This window comes from Cynocephalus volans, chromosome 10, assembly GCF_027409185.1.
Source record: "Cynocephalus volans isolate mCynVol1 chromosome 10, mCynVol1.pri, whole genome shotgun sequence".
Taxonomy (NCBI): Eukaryota; Metazoa; Chordata; class Mammalia; order Dermoptera; family Cynocephalidae; genus Cynocephalus; species Cynocephalus volans.
In genome coordinates this window covers 31,363,729-31,382,837 of record NC_084469.1, presented here as the reverse complement: position 1 = coordinate 31,382,837, position 19,109 = coordinate 31,363,729, and the positions used below count along the sequence as shown (strand labels likewise).

General features: G+C 45.3%; 2 protein-coding genes and 1 non-coding gene across 5 annotated transcripts in view; 1 reads left to right on the top strand and 2 right to left on the bottom strand.

Annotated features, from left to right (window-relative positions):
* Window positions 1-5,650, top strand: part of ANKFY1 (ankyrin repeat and FYVE domain containing 1) — a 106,411-nt gene extending 100,761 nt beyond the window's left edge. The window contains exons 24-26 of one of the 2 annotated variants that reach the window (XR_010024565.1): window positions 957-1,047; window positions 1,701-2,255; window positions 3,934-5,650. Coding sequence is in view for 1 of the 2 variants with exons in the window: in XM_063109127.1 (XP_062965197.1) it covers window positions 957-1,047; window positions 1,701-1,833 (224 nt within the window). In the remaining variant the exon portion in view is untranslated. Of the gene's footprint in view, window positions 1-956; window positions 1,048-1,700 lie in introns of both variants that reach the window. The other variant, XM_063109127.1, reaches the window with a different exon arrangement.
* LOC134386969 (neuferricin) lies at window positions 4,786-18,864 on the bottom strand. Of its 2 annotated transcripts, XR_010024566.1 has the most exons (5): window positions 18,426-18,864; window positions 13,943-14,083; window positions 9,780-9,966; window positions 6,846-7,476; window positions 4,786-4,925 (listed from the first exon to the last, which is right to left on the bottom strand). XR_010024566.1 is itself a non-coding variant. In XM_063109128.1 (4 exons), exons 1-4 carry the CDS (start codon window positions 18,673-18,675, stop codon window positions 7,260-7,262), a joined length of 795 nt encoding a protein of 264 aa, XP_062965198.1. In that variant the 5' UTR covers window positions 18,676-18,864; the 3' UTR covers window positions 5,644-7,259. The 2 variants fall into 2 exon arrangements, 1 of the variants encoding a protein (XP_062965198.1); XM_063109128.1 differs by lacking the exon at window positions 4,786-4,925 and having other exon boundaries at window positions 5,644-7,476.
* On the bottom strand, window positions 13,691-13,797 carry LOC134389785 (U6 spliceosomal RNA). The gene has a single exon (XR_010024759.1). It is a non-coding gene; the product is annotated as a U6 spliceosomal RNA (small nuclear RNA).
* Window positions 18,865-19,109: the final 245 nt, after the last annotated feature.

The window sequence follows — 19,109 nt, the reverse complement described above, 5'->3', positions numbered from 1 at the left end:
AAAGCAGGGTGCCTGTGGTGTCTACTTTAACTTTCCCTTTGCCAGGCACTTGGTGGGCCTCTTAAGAGCTCAGAACAGCTGCCCTCACAATGCTGACATGTAGGAGGTGCTCGGTAGTGACTGATTCATGTGCTGCTCCCTCCCTAGGAGCTCTGTTTCCTACTCTCATAGAGCAGTCAGAACAGTGCCTGGCTTAGAGCTAGAGTTCAGTAAATAAACACTAGTGATTGTTGTTCTTGTCTACACTGATAACTCCTACCTTAATGTGAAAACCGAACTCCTCGTCTGCTCTCATTCTTTCTCTTAGGTCTCTTCTCTGCTGGTGGTCCCACCACAGATTCAGTCACTCTATCAGAAATCTGGGAAGCAGGGGCTGGCCGGTTAGCTCAATTGGTTAGAGCACAGTATTGTAACACCAAGCTCAAGGTTTCTGATCCCCATACCAGCCAGCCGCCAATAAAAAAAGAAACCTGGGAATCATCTTTGCCTCTTTCCTGCTCCCTGCCTCCCTCTCACATTCTGCGCTTCTGTTCAGTCACAGAATCTTACACATTCTGCCTCCTCAGTTTCGCTTGTCTCGGTCCCCTCCTCTGTGTTTCCCTGGCCATTGAGTACCTGCCAGTCTTTCTAGCTGTGTGGTCTCTGCTCTCTCCCCACCATGCCTTACACTCCAGCCATCCCTGACTGTGTGTGTTTTCCCCACAGACAGTGTGCTGTGTCGCTAACTTGAACACTGTTTCCTTCTCCCCCAGTCTGCCTGGCAAGTGCTGATTCTCCATAGTCTCCTCTGAAGTCTTCCCTGACCCAATTAGATTACATTACACCTTCATCCCTCATGTCACTGCAATGTGTTGCTTTATTTTACTGGTCTGTTTCCCTGCTCCCACTAAGCCATGAGTCCTGCCTGGCACAGTCACTGTTTGATAGGAACTAGTCTTCCCCTGTATGTGTTACAGATATGCTGTCCAAGGAGCCTCCATGGTGTGATGGCTCCAACTGCTATGAGTGCACTGCCAAGTTTGGAGTCACAACTCGCAAGCATCACTGGTAAGACCCCCATCATCACTTGCCAGAGGAGTGAGGGGACTTCTGATGATGTCACTGCAACCTTTTCCATGATAAGCCATGAACTTGCCAGGGCTCTACACTCTCCTGGGCAATACTGACCAAATGGAGGGATGAGAGGATGGGACTGAGCATACCCAAGGGTCCGGCTGAGGACTAGAGATGTAGGGAAGGCAGGGGTGCTCAAATGTGGCGGCTTTCCTGCTGGCTGCTGAGGGTGCACAGGTCTCGGGGCCTGTCAGGCTTCCTGTCATCTTCTCTGGGCTTCCTGCTTACTGCAGAGCTGAGATGAGTTACTGCCCTCATAGTGTGCCTGAGTACAGGCTGCTCTACCAAGAGCTTAGGAGCTGTTCCCATTAAATGAGACAGTTCTTTTGCTCATGCTGAGCTGCTTATGATCTTTAAAAAAAAAGCCTTCAGTTTTGCTTTAACTTAAATATTGGCTAGAATTTTATTTTCATGGACAAAAAGTTGTACATGAATTGTTGTAACCTGGCTGGCGGGTGGCAGAGTTGACCATACAGTATGAGTTGTGGGCTGGCCCTGTCTGTGAGGGCACTGTCATTGTCCTCACATGCCAGGAAGCAGTCTGCTCTTCAGTACCCCTCTCACACTTCCTTTCTTTGCTTCCACAGTCGTCACTGCGGACGTCTTCTTTGCCATAAATGTTCGACCAAGGAGATTCCTATTATAAAGTTTGATCTGAACAAGCCTGTGCGAGTTTGCAACATTTGCTTTGATGTACTGACTCTGGGTGGGGTCTCTTAGTGAGCCCCTGGGGGTCCAGGCCACATCCCCAGTCACCTCCCCAGCAGCTGCTCTGCTCACCAGCCTGACCCCACCCAGAGCAGGAGCTGGCGGTCATCTTCATGGAACAATTAAGGACCTTGGTGTGATAGATCCCATTTCAAATGATTCTGTATGATTGTCAGTGTGTCAGACTGTGATTGATTTCACTAGATGTCTCACTAATTGGACCAGGCCATTTAGCCTAAGTGGTAAATGTGATAGGAATTAGACCCCATTCAGCTAGCAACATACAAGGATACTTTGAAAACCATTTTCCCTTCCAGCAGTTGAGTGTCCATCTTAGAGCATTCATGAAGTCTTCCTGCCTCAGCTGACTATGCGGCAGAGCCTAACACGGTGTAGGAAGCTAGCTGCTTAACGAGGGCTGGCTTTACTCTAGGGTAAGTGGCTGTGGACTTTTATGCACAGTGTTTTCATAAAGATAATAGGATCCTCTTACCCTAAAGTCTTTTTTTTTTTTTTTCTTAAGCTAAGCTGTATTTTTAGTGAGCTACCCTTTTAAAAAGGTAAAATCTTTCTAAACAGGGTTCAAAGATGAGAGCTGAAAAATCGTGGCCTTAACAACTGAAAGCTTTACCAGTGTTTGTGCTACTGAGGTGTCAGGAGTGCAGTTTGGCAGCTTGGCACCTCTTAGCAGCTGTCTCATTCTCTCGTCTTGCTGCATCCTGTCTGTGGAGTCCTCAGTCACTGCCACTAGAGTGGTGGAGGAAATGCACTTTTATTGTGCTGCACTTTTTATATAGCTGCATTATTGGTTATTCCAATTTAAAAATCCATATTCAAAAATACCCTCACACATCCTTGCATCAGTGATTCTAATGATCAACTTTGGACCTCAGCTCACACTAATCTTAAAGGAAAAACACGTAGGGTGTCTTTTGGAGTAATAGATTCATATAGGCCAAGTTGAGAAGAATAGGTAAGGCTTTAGCTTCAGGGATGGGTATTTCCAGCCTCAGGCCAATGGCCCCTATCTCCCTGAAAGGAATGCTTCTTGCTAAAACCTTTCCTAGTTATGCTGTGTGTCTGTTGGTGCCAGTTCTGTGTAGCTTGCCCTGCCCCATAAGGGCCAACAGCTGAAGGCCCTGGCCAAGTGTGTGTGAACCATTTTGGAAGGCGCTCTGGCTTGTGTGCTGATGAGGCTGCCAGAACTTGTTAGGCCTTAGTTGCTGCTAGTACATATGTTAACCCTGAAGTGTTAAACTTCTTTTCTTTTGAAAGTTTGGCCAGTTTTTTAAAAATACATATTTAAATAGAAACTTCTACCACTGCTTTAAAAAAAAAACAAAACTCTGAGATGAACAATATGTGTCACACAGTCATACTTAGAGATTAACAATCTCAATCACACATACTGATTTTTCCAGACTTTTAATAACCACTACATTTGTTCGCATTAATGATGTATGGATATATGTGTAAAAGGGACTACTTATTTTTTTGCAGCAGCCTGTTCTTTTGTTTCTTTTTTGAATAGTGGTATGTCCTCTATGTTGCTGTAGATTTATACATCTGTTGCCTAAATATGTGTGTAAAATGAGCTGAAAAACCGGAGTGCTACTTTTTAAAAATATTTCTGTGATTTATAAGATATGCAAGTATATGCTTTCTATGTTAATATGAGCTTGTTGTGCACAATGTTTAAAAAAAAAATTAATTAGAAGTGTTCCCCTGTCCCCCAGTCTGTGACATATTTCATATAGAATTTTTATAGAAAAACTCAACTAGTCTTGGCAAACACTTGACCATGTGAATCATGTGGTCACTTTCCGTTTTCTGTTGCCCAAAAAAGGCCACAAGGAAGTAGAGCTTAGTTAGGTAGCTTGGTTTTTTAATTAGAAAGTAAGATAATTATGGTTCAAAGATGAATTTAGGTGGTCAGTACATCTATACTTGTTCTTTTAATGTTCTTAGTGGAGGGTGGAGGATGGGATGAGTCTGATTGTTATGCCTTTGCCCTAACATACCAGTTTCAATAACAATCTCGCCTATAATTACACTTAAAAATCTTAAGATCATGTTTAAATTATGTTGATGCAAGCTTCTGTTTCTTTACAGAGTCCAGAGATAGCAGTGGTACTGACCAGCCATGGATTGGGGGAACATATTTTGAGTTCTGCATTGGCTTCAGGTGCATTCATGTAGATTTAGAAAAAGCATCTTTCCACAGTCTTAGGAAATCTCCCTGACCATGCTGATGCTCACTGGGTTGCATTCAGCAGGTTCCTTGAGTAGCAGCTGCCCCACTGGGACTCCAACATACACTGCCCTGGCTGGGACTAGATAGGTCTGAGTCACTTTTGTGCCCTCCATGCTGTCAGGACTTGACTACAAAACTGCCTAGCTGTTCTTGTTAAATTTTAAACAGTAGCTTAAGTACTAGTAGCAAAAACTTAATTTTATTCATTCAGAAGGTTGCCAATAGTGAATGAGTAGAGCAGGAAGAATAAACTTTACTGGAACATAATTTGCTGCATCAGTCAACATTGTTATGCTGAATTAGCTTTTTAACTGCCTCTTGCTCATTGCCAGATTTATTATACAGTATATTCTTGACCGTCTTTTTCTTTTTTTTAAGACAAAGGTACAAACCACATGCTATATATAAGTGGAATAACTTAAACTAATTTGCTGTGATCCTCTAACACAGAAATTTCCCACAAATTTAAGTGCCTACACTTAGGACTTTTTAATTTTCAGTTATCTTTTTAGTGGTGTCTCATTGAATGCTATATTAGAACATGTGTTCCATTTGGAGTTTTGTGCCTGTGCACTGTAAATAAACCCCAATTACCAGTTTAGTCAAGGCTGGATTAAATTGCTCGATTCACCTGCCACATTCTCTCCAAGGAGTGGGGTCCACGTGACCTTTAGTCCTCTACCTCAGAGCCCTTAATCATTTTTGACCACCCAGTTTAGCTTCCTCACTCATGTCCCACACCTGTCATGTTGAACTGTTCGTTACTGCACTAATCTTGTCCAGGGGTGAGGAGTGGAGGAAAAGTCTTCGGAGGGAGTAGAGCCTTGACCTCCATCTAGGTTTCCTTTATCTGGAGAAAAAGAACACTCTGAGCTATGTCATGCTTAGACCTGAAAGGTACCCAGCAAACAAGTAAGTGTAACGCTTCCATGACAGAAACACTTGCTTCCCTCAGGACAAGCCCCAGAACAACTACCAGAAGCACCAAAACTCCCCACTCCCAGCTGGAGAAAGGAGGAAGCTGAGGGGAAACGACTTGCCAAAGGGATTTGGAAGCTACATTCTTGCTTTGTGGAAGCAGTTTAGTGAAGAGCTGTTTGACAATATATAAACTAAACACTTAAATTCCCAGAACTTGTAGATGCCTTAAAGACTTTCTCTGGAAGATCATTGCCTGTACAGTTCCTTTTTTGTGTGGCATAAATAATATATTAACCTGTTACAACCGATGGCATTGGTTTTCTGTAGTTAGGGAGTCTGGAATTGAGATTGCTTAATTAAATACCTGCCCTTTTTTGGCAGATGTGTGGAGTTGGCTGTTACCATGACATACCTGTGTGATACTAAGGGGAAGGGCGGTAGCTGGGCGGAAACTGCAGGCACACATTGGGTTGATCCCCTTGGCTTCTAAACCACTTGGGGTTGTGCTCAGTGTATGATGATGGCATCATAAAGGACCATAGCGCTTATCAGCATTGTTTCTTTGGAGTCTGTGTAATAGAATGTATTTTTCAAATACTGATATTTGCATTTTCTGTAACAATTCCTTATAATAAAATGAAGTAAAATTGTGCATTTAAAGTGGGAACTTTAATAAGACATTTGTAGTTACTTCTGGTGCAGAAGTATCCATAAGCATTGAAAACAAATTTTAAAAAAAAACAACTCCTGACATGAATTTCTTCAACAGCTACCTTCTAAGAAAGTTTGAATTCTAACATTTTTCAGAAACATACCATTGATGGCATTTAAATAGTAGCTATTTTAGGTATAGTAAGCAGCTGCCTGAATTTGCTGTGCTCCTGGCCCAGACTTCAGCTCATGGCGATGTGTGATCACAGATGCACAGTCTCAGTCATGCGACCCCATGAAGTTTTCCAAAGGACCCTGGAAGTTCCCTCTGACTCCATTATTTAGGAGCAACTCAAGAGGATCCACCCATCGTGAGCTTTCTGCAGGCCGAGGTTTGAAGGGAAGACTGGCATTGTGGGCTTCAGAAAGTACTAAGGAAAGTTTAGGGGTCTGCAAATTAAAATCTAGTGATCTATAAAGCCCCTGTACAAATCATACAAATCTAGAAGTCACCTGGCCCTCACACTTTCCTTACCTGTCTTCCATTTCGCTTACCCTAGTCGAGACCAGTTGTGGTAACAGATCTCACTGTATGGTGGCTTTTCTCATGGTTAATAGGCACTGTTAAGTGCTTCCTCATAACCATCCCAAGTCCTCCTAATAGCCATCCTGGAGGTGGCCACTGCTAACCACTCTGTCACTGGTTATGATCTGTGTAGTGCAAACAGTAACCAAGTACACATCAACTTTCACATATTTTTGCCCAGCCTGGGAAGATCTCTGCTTTTAGTTCTGCTTTGTCATTGATTAGTTGATAGTACTAGGCAAGTTTCATGTGCCTTAGTTTCCCTATCTATAAAATGGCGGTGACGGTTGTCCTTCCTAGCTCACAGGGTTGCCTGGAGGAAGGTGACAGTATGTCGTCCTTCTTATCCACGTACAGATTCTGCTGTACCACCCCAGGGATCTTCTGGTGAGGGCTAATGGCAGCAATGTCTGCCCACTTGAAGGAGTCTGGGGGCTCTGGCAGTAGGAAATGTTCTCAAGGGTGGGGTTTAGCCCAAGGTCATCTTTTTCCTCTAAGGAATACCCACAGATTTCTGAGCAGGCACCGCGCCAACCTGTCCATATGGCCTTTCAAAGCACAGCTTTTCCTAGAGCATAGCAAGCAAGGGGTGGGGGCCGTGGTCTGACATACCTGTCTTCATTGTGTAGTCATGCAGTGGCTGAGCTGTGGCCAAAACATCTCGTAGTCCATGGAAAGGAAGCTATTGGAGTTCAGAGAATTGTCCTTGTTTGTCCAGTTATTTTTGAGTTGGTCATAGACTTGTGCCCATTAATACCTGAGAGGTCTGAAGGAAGATGGCAAGTGGATTTAAGGGAATTGTAGTAAAAACAGGCTGACCAGAACTAGGCAGGCTGCCAAGCTCTCCCTCAGTCACCAAAATGATGAGTTCATGGTGAGCAGGGCATGAGGCACATTTGCAGAGTATGGCCAGAGTACTTCCAGGCCTGCCTGTTTCGGGCCAGGAGCCATACTAGGACATGAGTGCCAAGGGCCTATTCGAGTTCTAGGCAAGGTTTTCTGTGTGTTAACACACAGGGCACCAGCTTAGCGTGGGAAGGAACATGTGATGGCTAGAGGTGGACAGCCTGGGTATTCTCCCAAGTTAGGGTGGTCCAAGTCCCCACGATTCCTGTGTGTAGGGCTGTCCGGTGTCTGGTCACTAGGAGGGCCAGTTGTTCTCACACACACGCAGTGGGGCTCCTTGGCTCCTGGCTTATACAGCTTCCTGGGGACACCAATCCAGTCTCTGCTCACACCTCCGCTAAGGATATAAGAAAAGAGTGCTTAAAAGCGTGAACTCATGAGTCTCTTCAAAAAGGGGAAAGAAGTCATATAAAAAGTAGAAGCTATTCTCCTTCCCATCTCAGTGCTCTCCCAAGGCAGCTGTCGGCAGCATTTGGTCCCTGAGCCTTCATGCTCCCTCCTAACTTCCTCAGCTTCCTCTGCACAGTGCCAGCGCCACCTCCTCAGGCCAGGGGCAGAGTCTGTGGTTCCTTTCATTGTGTTCCCCGCCCCCTGCCCTTCCCTTTCTAGGAAGCAGCACCACTTCCCTGCACTGGTGGCAACAGCTGCAAAAGGGTTTCTCTCACTGGCCTGTGAGCTTCTCAGAAGTGGTGTCTGGGTCTAATTCTCTTCTCCCCTCCCCCGCTACATCCCAGCACAGGGCTGTGTCTTGATCTTAGGGCCTGGGGCACTTGGGGGTGGGGGGAGCGGTTGGCAGCTGAGGCTACAAGACATTTGGGGCCCATCAGGCCTTGTCCAGCTGGGTCAGCTTTCTCTGGGGGGGCCTTTGGCATAGGGTGTAGTTGCAAGCTGTCTTGTCACCTACATAGGTCCAGTCCTTAATGTTACCAAAGGATTCAGAAATGGAGGATGCAGCTCTGGCCCAACATAGCCTGAGCAACCTCCTGTCCTGAGCAGAAGGCCCTAACTTAGTGTACTGAGTTCAGTTTTGTGGACTCACAAGCCTTGCAAAAGAAAACTAGATTCTTGGAATTGACGCCTCATAGAGGTTCCTGAGTCAGGGAGCAGGATCATTTGCTGTCAGAGAAATTGCAACCCAGTTAGAAACCATCCCACTTGTAGCTTACCCAAGAAAAAGTCTGTCAGGGCACTAAAATGCCTCCCTCTCTCCTTCCATCCATCCAGCCATCCATGCCATCATCAGTGATCCTTACTATACACTTGGTCCCTCCCTGCCTACAAAGCTCATTCCTCCCAGTCTAATGGGTGATACACATGTGAGCAGAAGACAAGAAATTGGGCTGAGGCACAGGGACGGGACCCCTAAATTCATTGAGGGTGGCACTGCAAGGGCTTTTGGAGGAAAGCAGAGCCTAGGCAACTCAGTCATGAGAGCAAGAAGGGATTCATCAGACAGGAGGGCTGGAGGAGAGGGAGACAGGCTCTCCGAGGAGCAAAATCCAGCATCTACATGCACACAGTCCTCCTGTACCCTCCTATCGAGGACAAGTGCTCTCTGAAGCCTCCTGCATTCAGGCTGAAGTGGGCAGGCCAGATTCTCAAAGTCCCCATTTTCTTCAGACACGATGACCCTGGAGAAGCTGTGTCTCTGAAACTGGTGGTCAGGAAAGAAGGGGTTTCCTTCCTGCTCCCTTTGCCTCTGCTCCCCTGAATTAAGGCTTGGAGGAGATGTGATGAATATGGTGGCTGGGCCTGAGAAAGCTGGTGGCTTTGACTGCTTGTTCTTGCCCACATTATGAATCAGCCTCAAGTAGAGCAACAAGGTATGGCTCTCTCTGCGGAAGAGGGTGGGTCTGCACAGCTTAGTACCTCAGTGACAGCAGAGACTTCCCTGTCCCTCCTCAGGGGTCTTTGAGACCCTTGAGGCTGGGGAGGTTTGTCCAGTTTCTGGCTTCCTTTTTCCCCTTACTAGAGCTAAAGGAGATTTGAGGGACTCAAAGTTTAAGTCCAGGCTGGCCTGATGATTAAAGCAGGAAAAATTTTCTCCAGTTTCTTAAAGCAACCTGGAATAATCCTTGCGGTATCACTTCTAATCTGGCTCACCTTACTTTATTCTTACAGGAAAGGACTTTTCCATCTAGCCCGCACTTACTGGAATTACTCAGAATTTGTGGTGTTTTTAAGAGAGCACCTCAGGACATCTCTGACTGCGTGGTCCTCCCTCCACCTCCCCGTCGCTTTCTTCTCTGGGCAGCAATGGTTTGTGCTGACAAACAGGAAACTGAGGCCTGTGGATGGCTGTACAGGCCAAAAGCAAGCAAGGAGAAGTACTTGTGCCTTCTCGCCCCCAGGCTAGAGTTTCTTCAGCATGGTCTCTGGGAGGATTTGGTGGTGGTGGGGAAGGATGCCCAGGTCTCAAGTCCAAATCTCAACTTTAATATTCCGTTTTCTGGAGTGAGGTCCCACCACCAGTAACTTTTTAAATTCCCCAGAAGATCTAATATGCAGCCCAAGTTGAGAATCACTATCACAGAGCAGATGTATTTTGAAAAAGTTCCTCTGGGTTACCATGGATTCACTGAACAATGCAGACAGGATTTGGGAGAGACATAGAAAGGAGCAGAAGAGAAGCCTGTTTACCTCTTTGAGGAACACCAGAATCGGCTGCCCTTGGTTGAGCTCCACTCAGCATTGCATGGTGGAAACTTCTGCTTCTCTTTCAGTTCCTGTTTATTTGCCTCCAAGCCTTTGGTGATCATGGCATCTACCTGGGTCAGTTCTGGGGTAGGCAGCCCATCCTCTCCGTAGAACCTTCCTATCACCCTTCCTGTGGTGACAGGAAAGCTTATGTCAGAGTAACAGTGGGAGTGAGGTATGAGCAGATGTTTAGGTTCTCAAGCAGTTGTAGCCAGGCTCAAGTTTCCAGGGTTTCTTACTTCAGGGCTTTACAGTAGTCTGCTGGGTGCTCATTTATGAAGCATTCATATTGGAGGGGCTTCTGGTGCCTTCTATCCCAGCCTCTCTCAACATCCTTCAAGACCCAAGATAAAAGCATCCCTGCTCTAGTGGAGAGTCCCGTAGTACAGAAATTATCCAATTGTTCTCACTTCCAGACATGGGTTACCTGAGGGTGGAACCGTGTGTGATTCATTTATCAAATCTCCACAGTGCTTGGTTTTCAAAACATGATGAATGAATGGCTTATTGGCTAACATTTTTGTGGCTAAATTCTTCCCAACATCAAATTATTTTGTCTTACATAACTAAAAATAAGTCACTTATTGAGCATTTACTCAGTATCAGGCACTATACTAGCACTTTACCAATATTTTTAAAATCCTTGTAACAAACTTATGAGAGAGAAATTATTGTTCCCATATTCATAGGAGAGAGACCGGAAGATCCAATAACGTGGGGACGTTTGCAAAGCTAACAAGGGTTCTGGCTCCAGGCCCATGCTCTCCCTACACCGCTCTCTTCCGGCTCAGTCCTTCAGTGGACATAAGTGAGTGGAAACTGGTTTACATTTAAAATGTCTGTCAGAATTTGTAAAAGTCTAAGCTTTGGCAGCAGCCAGCAAGTAGTCCATCAGCCTATAGACCAGAAACAAAAAGGGATCAGTTTTCCTTGGGTGCAAGGACCTAACGTATACAAGTCCTGAGGTGCAAACGGCCTTCACGGGCAGCACCCGCACAGGGCCAGAGCAGCAGCAGGAAGCACTTACGGGAGGTTTGACCAAGGATGAGTACAGCGTACACTTGCCCCCAGCTGTGTAGTTCCAACCTCTGCAGTCCCTGAGAACTGACTTGAACTTAGATTCCTATGTCATGTACATTCAGCATGTCTAAGATTCAGTTCATACTCTCAAGTCCAACTCCCTTCCCTGACTTTCCAAGATCTAATTGTTACCTCCGGCCTCAGTCATCTGGATTAGAAGCCTTGGATCTCTCCTCCTCCTCCATATCCAAATGTACGCCTCCCTCTGCTCATGTCTAATCCATTAGCAAATCTTGTCAGTCCTACCTCTAAAATAGATCCTGACTCTGTCCATTCCTTTCCATTTCCATTGCTACCATCCTAATCCAAACCATGTACTGTGACAACAGCCTCCTAACTGGTCTTTCTGCTTCAGCTCATGCCTTCCCACAAGAAGCATGGATGTTTCCTACAAAGGATGTTTCCTACAAAGCAGCTGGGGTGATCTTTTAAAAACACTTCTGTACCTGATTAAAATCCTCCGATGGCTTTCTAAAGCAGGTGGAAAAAATACAAACTATCTAGGTCTCTTAGGCTCTGCAACCGTTTGACTTGTTTCTTCTTCAGCGCCTTGTTAAGCCACTTCCTCCCTCTTTTACTGCAGGCTCCAGCACACTGATTTCCTTTCTGTTCCTTGACCAGCCTTCACTGCCTCACCCCTCAGGCACGCACTTCTCTTCCCTCAGCCTGGAACACTCTTTTCGAAGGTCTCAGCTTAACTGCCATCTCCTCCATGAGGCCTCCCCTGACCGTCTGCTCTGAAAGTGCCACACACACCCCCAAACACCCAATACATCAGTTTTATTCATAGCCCTATCTGGAGTTGTCTGATCTGTTTACTTGTTTATGATACATCTGTCCCCACAGTGAGGCCCTGCACTCAGTAAAGCTTAGCACAAAACATTTGTTTTAAATACTTCTTAGATGAATAAATGAAAGAATCAGGGACCTAGTCACAGACCTGCATTTTATGAGTTGGCCTGGCACAGAACTTTCCACTACAGAGAGGCTCTGTATTATATGGTAAAAAGCCTGTCTTGGTGACTTTCAGACGTGAGACCCAAAAAGAGGAGAGTAGGAGTAGAGGCAACAGAGAAAGAATTCTAGTAGCTGGATAATGAGAATGGTAGTCACCACTGGCTGAGTCTCCAAGCCAAATCTGTATCCAGAGCATAACAAAAGCCATTTCCTTTTACTTGAGGCCTGGCCATATGGCTACCAAGATAGCATCCTGATGATCTTTACTTCAGTGTGCACCCTTACAATAAACCTTCATCCCCTGATGTGTCCCAAGGGTTTCTAGTGACCTGAAAGAGACCAACACACTCCCCATCCTACAGAATGAGCTAACAGAGGGCAGAAACGGTACTCAACTCATCCCTGATTCCCATGAGGATTAGAAACATAACTTATCAACTGTAGTCTTCAAATATATCCTGACTTTAACTAAAATCCTTCTGAGGCATTTTTGACCACGTGCCCCACCTTGAACAAACAGCTCATGCCCAACACATTACATATTCAGATGAGACTAGTTTACTTGTCTCACCAAACACATCAGGAACACTTCTAGTTTGCTCCCCAAATATCAGTACGAAGTTTTTGGTCCAGCATCCTTTCTCCATCACAGGACTCCATTCTTTCTCTTTTGTGTTGGGTTCTCTTTTCTTTAGTAACCCAGCAATGTTTCAACCTTGGTGTGGCAATCTCATGGGGAAAAGGAAGAACCAAGCCCTCTGAAGCGCAGATGGGTAGAAGTCAGTTTATTCGATGGCAGACATGGTTGTGGTCTCAGGAATGATCTGGAGCAGACTGAGGAAAAACAATGAAGGGCATGCCCCAGGTTGGGATGACAAAGGCCAACAATGGATGGGGTGGGCAGTGGAGATAGAAAGGCACAAACTTCAGATGTTATGAAAAAGCCTTGACCAATTGGATGTGAAGGCAGCAGAGGAGTTAGTAAAAATGCTAAGGTTCTCAGAAAAGGGAACCCAAGCAGTAATGACAGAAGCAGACATTCAGAGGCATTAGGAGCAGAGAAAAAACTTGTAATTTAGACCTGTTCCAATAGTGAAGTGACACTGGCATTCTTCAGGAAGTTAGCCGTGTCCAAGTGGGGCTCCAGTGAGAGGTGGAGCTGCAGATAGATGAAATAAAGGGCTCCAACCATCCCAGCTTTAAGTGCTTGCAAAGCAATCTAGTGTTTAGTGTCTTTACCATCGCCTAAGGACTCTGTTAGGTGTCTTCCATGTAAGAGGTGAGTTCCCTCATTATAACCAGTGTAGGGCAGTGCCCTAACTGATGGCTTTACCAAATGTTTGATTAGCATAACTTCCACCTGGGAGACAGTTCATTCAGAATGTTTATCTCCTCAGAGGGCAAAATAAAAAGGAATTTGTCACAACACACAAATTTAGGCTCCAAGCATTCCTCGTTGTGTGCTGAAGTCAGATGCATGGAACACAGTGAGAAAGGGAAGCTGCCCTCCTAGAGCTGGTTGTTCAAGGATGATACAGGTAAGCACTGGCTTTGGGGCAATTGAGGGCAAAGCAAATGGCTTGGCAATCCTCTCCCAAGTTAAGAGTGAGGGAAACAGGGCTGGCCGGTTAGCTCATTCTGTAAGGCGTGGTGCAGATAACACTAAGGTCAAGGGTTTGGATCTCCTTAAAGGCCAGCTGCCAAAAACAAACAAAAAAGAGTGAGGGAAACAGGTGCCCCATCCATCTCCTCCTATGGTTTACTGCCACACTAACAACCAGAGTTTTTTATTTTTATCATTTATTTATTTATTTTTTAATTTCTTGGAACACTTCATGAATTTGCGTCATCCTTGTGCAGGGGCCATGTTAATCTTCTCTGTATTGTTCCAATTTTAGTATATGTGGGGCCAAAGCGAGCACACAACCAGAGTTTAAAGTGAAAGATCCAAGGCTATTTTTCAGATTTTAACCTTGAGCCCAATCCCTAAAGAATCCCAGCCCCTTTAAAAAAAACACTGCAAGACAACCGAATGAAGTCAATGGAAAAATGACCTGTGAATTACATACCAACAGATACATAATTCTTCTCGTAGAATGAAAGCCAATTTTGAAGTGTTAGCAACTCAGAGAATGACAAGTCGGATACATCATCCACAAGGCCTGCTTCAGAGTAGTCCCCGGTCACAAATGCTCTAGATGCGTCTCGGCCTGCAGGGGAGAAGTTTCCGACAAAGTAAGTTGTAAATCACTGACTATCAACTCAAGAATCTGAAAATCATCTCCTGACAACCCCCATTCCCCACCCCCGAGGGAAATGTGATCCCCCTCCTTCTCTGTAACAAAGGCTCCTGAACCTTGGACACACATTTTTTTGGCATTTGTCACATTCTTTCATTTACTTTCAGCAACATTTAACACAGCTGACTACCTCCTTTGGCTTCCATGACACTACACTCCTGTTTTTCCTCCTACCTCTCTAGCTCCTCCTTGTCTACCAGCCTCAGGGATCAATTTATTGTCCACCACCTCTGTTCTATCCACACCCTCTCACTTCACAGTCTCATCCACTTCTGTGGTTTCAAATCCCACCTCTATGCCCCAAATCGCCAAATCTATATCTTTAGCTCAGACTTCTCCTGAGCACTCGACCTGTATATCCAACTGCTACTCAACATCACTTAGATGTCTTACAGACATCACAAATGCAAAATGTCCAAACCAAACTAATGGTCATCAGTACCCCCAGCCTCAGGAAACCTGTGTCCTCTCTAGTATTCCCTATGTCAGTAAATATCAACCAGTTACACAATACAGGAATGCAGTCCTTGGCACTTCCTTCATCCCTTACATCCAATCAGTCAGCAAGTCCTATACTTTCTCCCTAAATAGATTTTTTTTTTTTTTCTTCCCAGAGAGTTTGGGGAGATGGCTGGTCAGTACAGGGATTGAACTCTGGACACTGGTATTACCATTACCTCGCGCTAACCAATTGAGCTAACTGGTCAACCCCTAAATAGTTCTTGTATAAGTCTACCTGTCTCCACTTACCACTAAGTAAGCCCAGGCTGCCATCATCTCTCATCTGAACTATTACAGTAGACCCCTAGTCGGTCTCCCCCCATTCATTCTTGCCCCATTAATCTATTCTTCATATAATACTTAGACTGGTATTTTTTTTTTTTTTTTGTCTTTTTCGTGACCGGCACTCAGCCAGTGAGTGCACCGGCCATTCCTATATAGGATCCGAACCCGCGACGGGAGCGTCGCCGCGCTGCTAGCGCAGCACGCTACCGAGTGCGCCACGGGCTCGGCCCACTTAGACTGGTATTTTAAAAACAAATTTATCATGTCATGCCCTGGCCTAAAAATCCTCCATGTTTTCCCTTTGCCCTGTAACAAATTCCTTCAGATGTCATTCAGTGCCCTGCACCAGCTGCCACCAACCTTGCCTTGCCACATTCTTGTTTACTGTGCTCCTTTTCACTCTCTCCTCCTCCCCCACTAGGTTAATTAATTGTTTGTGTGATATCTATTTAATGTCTATCTTTTCTACTATAAGTTTTATCAGGGAAAAGAACACACCAAACATTTAATATTAATTCCCCAGTGCCTGCTACAGTGCTTGATCTTTAGTAAATTCCCGATACTGAGTGAATGAAATCTACACATTTACAGCCAACTAATTTTCAATAAGGGTGCCAAGATAATTCAATGAGGCAAGAATAGTCTTTTCAACAAATGGTACTGGGACAACTGAAAAGCCACATGCAAAAGAATAAATTGGACTCCTGCCTCACACCATATACAAAAATGAACTCCAAATAGATCAATGACCTAAATGTATCAGCTAAAACTATAAAACTCTTACAAGAAAACATAGCTGCAAATCTTTGTGACCTTGGGTTGAGCAATGGTTCCTTTTTCTTTTTTTTTTTTCTTTTGGTGCTGATTGCTACCAGGATTCAAACCCTTGAGCAGTGATTTCTTAGGATATCAAAAGCACAAACAGCCAAAGAAAAAATTGATAAATAGGACTTGATCAAAATTTAAAATATTTGCATATCAAAAAATGATCAAGAAAGTGAAAAGAGGGCTGGCCAGTTAGCTCAGTTTGTTAGAGCATGGCCTTGTAACTCCAAGGTCAAGGGTTTGGTTCCCCATACTGGCCAGCTGCCAAACAATAACAAAAACAAAAATACACAAACAAAAAAACCTTACAAAATGGGAGAAAATATTTGCAAATCACATATTTAATTAGTGTCTAGTACCCAGAATATATGAAGAACTCTTACAACTCAATAATATAAAAACAACTCAGTTAAAAAATGGACAAAGGATTTGAATAGTCATTCCTCCAAAGAAGAAGTCAACAAGCATATGAAAAGATGCTCAACATCATTAGGCATTAGGCAAATGCAAATAATCAAAACTATAACGAGACCACTTCAAATCCACTAGCGTGACTATAATAAAAAAGACATTAACAAGTTTCGGTGAGAATGTAGAGAATCTAAAACTCTAATACATTCATGGTGGGAATGTACAATGGTTCAGCCACTTTAGAAAACGATTTGGCAGTTTCTCAAAAAGTTAATTATAGAGTTACTGTGTGACCCAGCAATTCCACTCCTAGGTATATACGCCAGAGAACTGAAAACATATGTTCACACAAAAACTTATACACAAATGTTCATCGCAGCATTATTTATAATAGGCAAAAAGTAAAAACAACCCTAAAGTCCATCAACTGATAAAGAGAGAAAATGTGGTATATTTATACAATGGAAGATTATTCAGCCATAAAAAGTAGTGCAGCATTGATACATGCCGACACACTATGGATGAACCTTGAAAACATCATGCTAAGTGAAAGAAGCCAGTCACAAAAGGGCCACATGTATGATTCTATTTATATGAAATGCCCGGAATAGGCAAAGCTATAGAAATAGAAAGTAGACAGTGGTTGCCAGGGGTTGGGGGGAGGAGGGAATGGGGACTGATTGCTAGTAGACATGCAGTTTCTTTGTCGGGTGATGAAAACGTTCCGGAATTAGATAGTGGTGATGTTTGTAGAAGTTTCTGACTATATTAAAAACCACTGAATTGTATTACTTTAAAGGGGCAGATTTTATATTATGTGAATTATATCTCAAAAAAAAAATATTGACCATATGGACCATGTGGGCAGTGGGGCCATCTTATTGACCTCTCTGGTTCTTCAGCACCTGGCATAAGGAGGGACACATGGTAATGGTCAATAAATGAACGTTGAATGGCACCCGGCACACAGGAACTCGGGCAGTAGAGCACATTGCAAAAGAAAAATCACCCCAGAAATGAAAAGTTTTAGGCCCACATTTGTGCATACATCCATGACAGCTGTCATCAGCATGTGGCAGGACAGTGCACCAAAAAGTGCCCTCAACTGGGAGGTACAAAAAACGATTCCAGTCCCAGCTACATTTCTAACTGATGGTGTAGCCCTGAGTAAGTCCTTTCCCCTGCTGCACTGTTTGAGGAGATTGGCAAGACTTACCGGAATTAATTCCTTCTCTGTCAGTGTTTCTATTTCTGAAGTTCTCCCTGAGGAGAGGGAAGTGACTTGTATTTAAGTGATAGAGGCAGCTTCCCAGTTCCCCTAAGATAATAACAAGTGGAAAATGCTTATTTAGATGTGGTCTTAGGCTTGCCCTGCATTTTTTTTTTTTTTTTTTTTTTTTTAATCTGGGAGGTGTTCAGTCCCTGAGGCTGGTCGAACAGCTCTAAAAATACTAGAATTGTTGTCCTAGTCCATGTCCTGTCAGTACTTAATTGTGAGGGCTTTAGACAAATCATATCCTTCAATCCCCTCAGGTGTAAAATAGGAACAGCAAAATAAACTTGACTATGTTCTTTGAGGCCTATCACATACACAGCTTTGTACTAACTGGACTGAACTGTGTCTAACCTCATAATCTTTTTTTTTTTTTTGTCTTTTTCGTGACCAGCACTCAGCCAGTGAGTGCACCGGCCATTCCCATATAGGATCCGAACCCGTGGTGGGAGCGTCGCCGGGCTCCCAGCGCTGCACTCTCCCGAGTGCGCCACGGGCTCGGCCCCTAACCTCATAATCTTTTTTAAGAAGGGCAGTTAAGTGCATCTGTACTACAAGCAAGAACGGGGGTAGACTGAAGAGACGGAATTAGTAGGGGAGCTGTGAGGGCATGAACAGGGTCTCATTCATCTCTACGCCCTGAGAGCCTCGCAGAAGTCTGGTAAGCAGGTATCCCCAGGCTTCAGACGGTGGATAATGTCACTAACAAGAGCAGCAGATATGTTTCTCGAACACAAGTCACACAGAACGGTGAGGAATGACAGGGAGGGTGGAAGTCAATAACAGCGGCCGTGGTCCCGCCCGAGCCAGAGACCAGAAGGATGGTGCAGCTGGGTCCCGCCCGCCGCGCCGGTCTGATGAATGGGGGGTGGGGAAAGAGCGGGAAGCAGATGAATAAATGAATGAGGGACGTGCGGGCGGCGGAGGAGGAAAAGGAGTGAGCAGCGCCGCTGATACCTGCGAAGCCGCTATAGTGGGCCCCAGGTTCGTAGTGCCTCCGGCCGGAGGACACGTCGTAGACGCGGCCGAGCAACGCCAAGTAGAGGCCAGGATCCCCTGGGCCGCCGCGGTAGCGGGCCAGCTCCTCGGGTATGAAAAGGCGAAAGCCAGCGCGGAGGCCCCACCAGCCCATCAGCCGTGCTGCCAGCACCGCCGCCGCCGCTACAGCCAGGCCCAACAAGAGCCCGCGTCTGCAGAGCCGCAGCATTTAGACAGCCGCACCGACGCCTCACTCCCACAGCTAAGATGGCGGAGACGCCGGCCGTGACATCACCAGCGCGACTCTCTCTCCCTCGCTCTCTCAAAGTCTTTCGTGAAAAGCTCACTCTCTGACCGCGACTCTTTCTCGTGCTTTTTCAGCACAGTTTGTGATGCCGAGAAAGGGGAGCAGCAGCGAAAGGCCTTGGTCGGCGGGCTGTGTGCCCCCAACAAAGATGGCGGCAGAGGAGGCTGTGAAATGACGTAGAGGTTATGACAGACGCGCCCTCTTGGAAATCGGGGTTCCACCCTTTGCTGCGGCTGTCCTAGCCTAGCTGTCGTGAGCTGGTAGAGTCCGCCTGATGGTGCCCTTGCGACAGCGTCCTCGCTTGACAGCCAGGAAGCCGGAAGCCTCCCCGTCCCCCTCTCCGTCCCCGCCCGCCG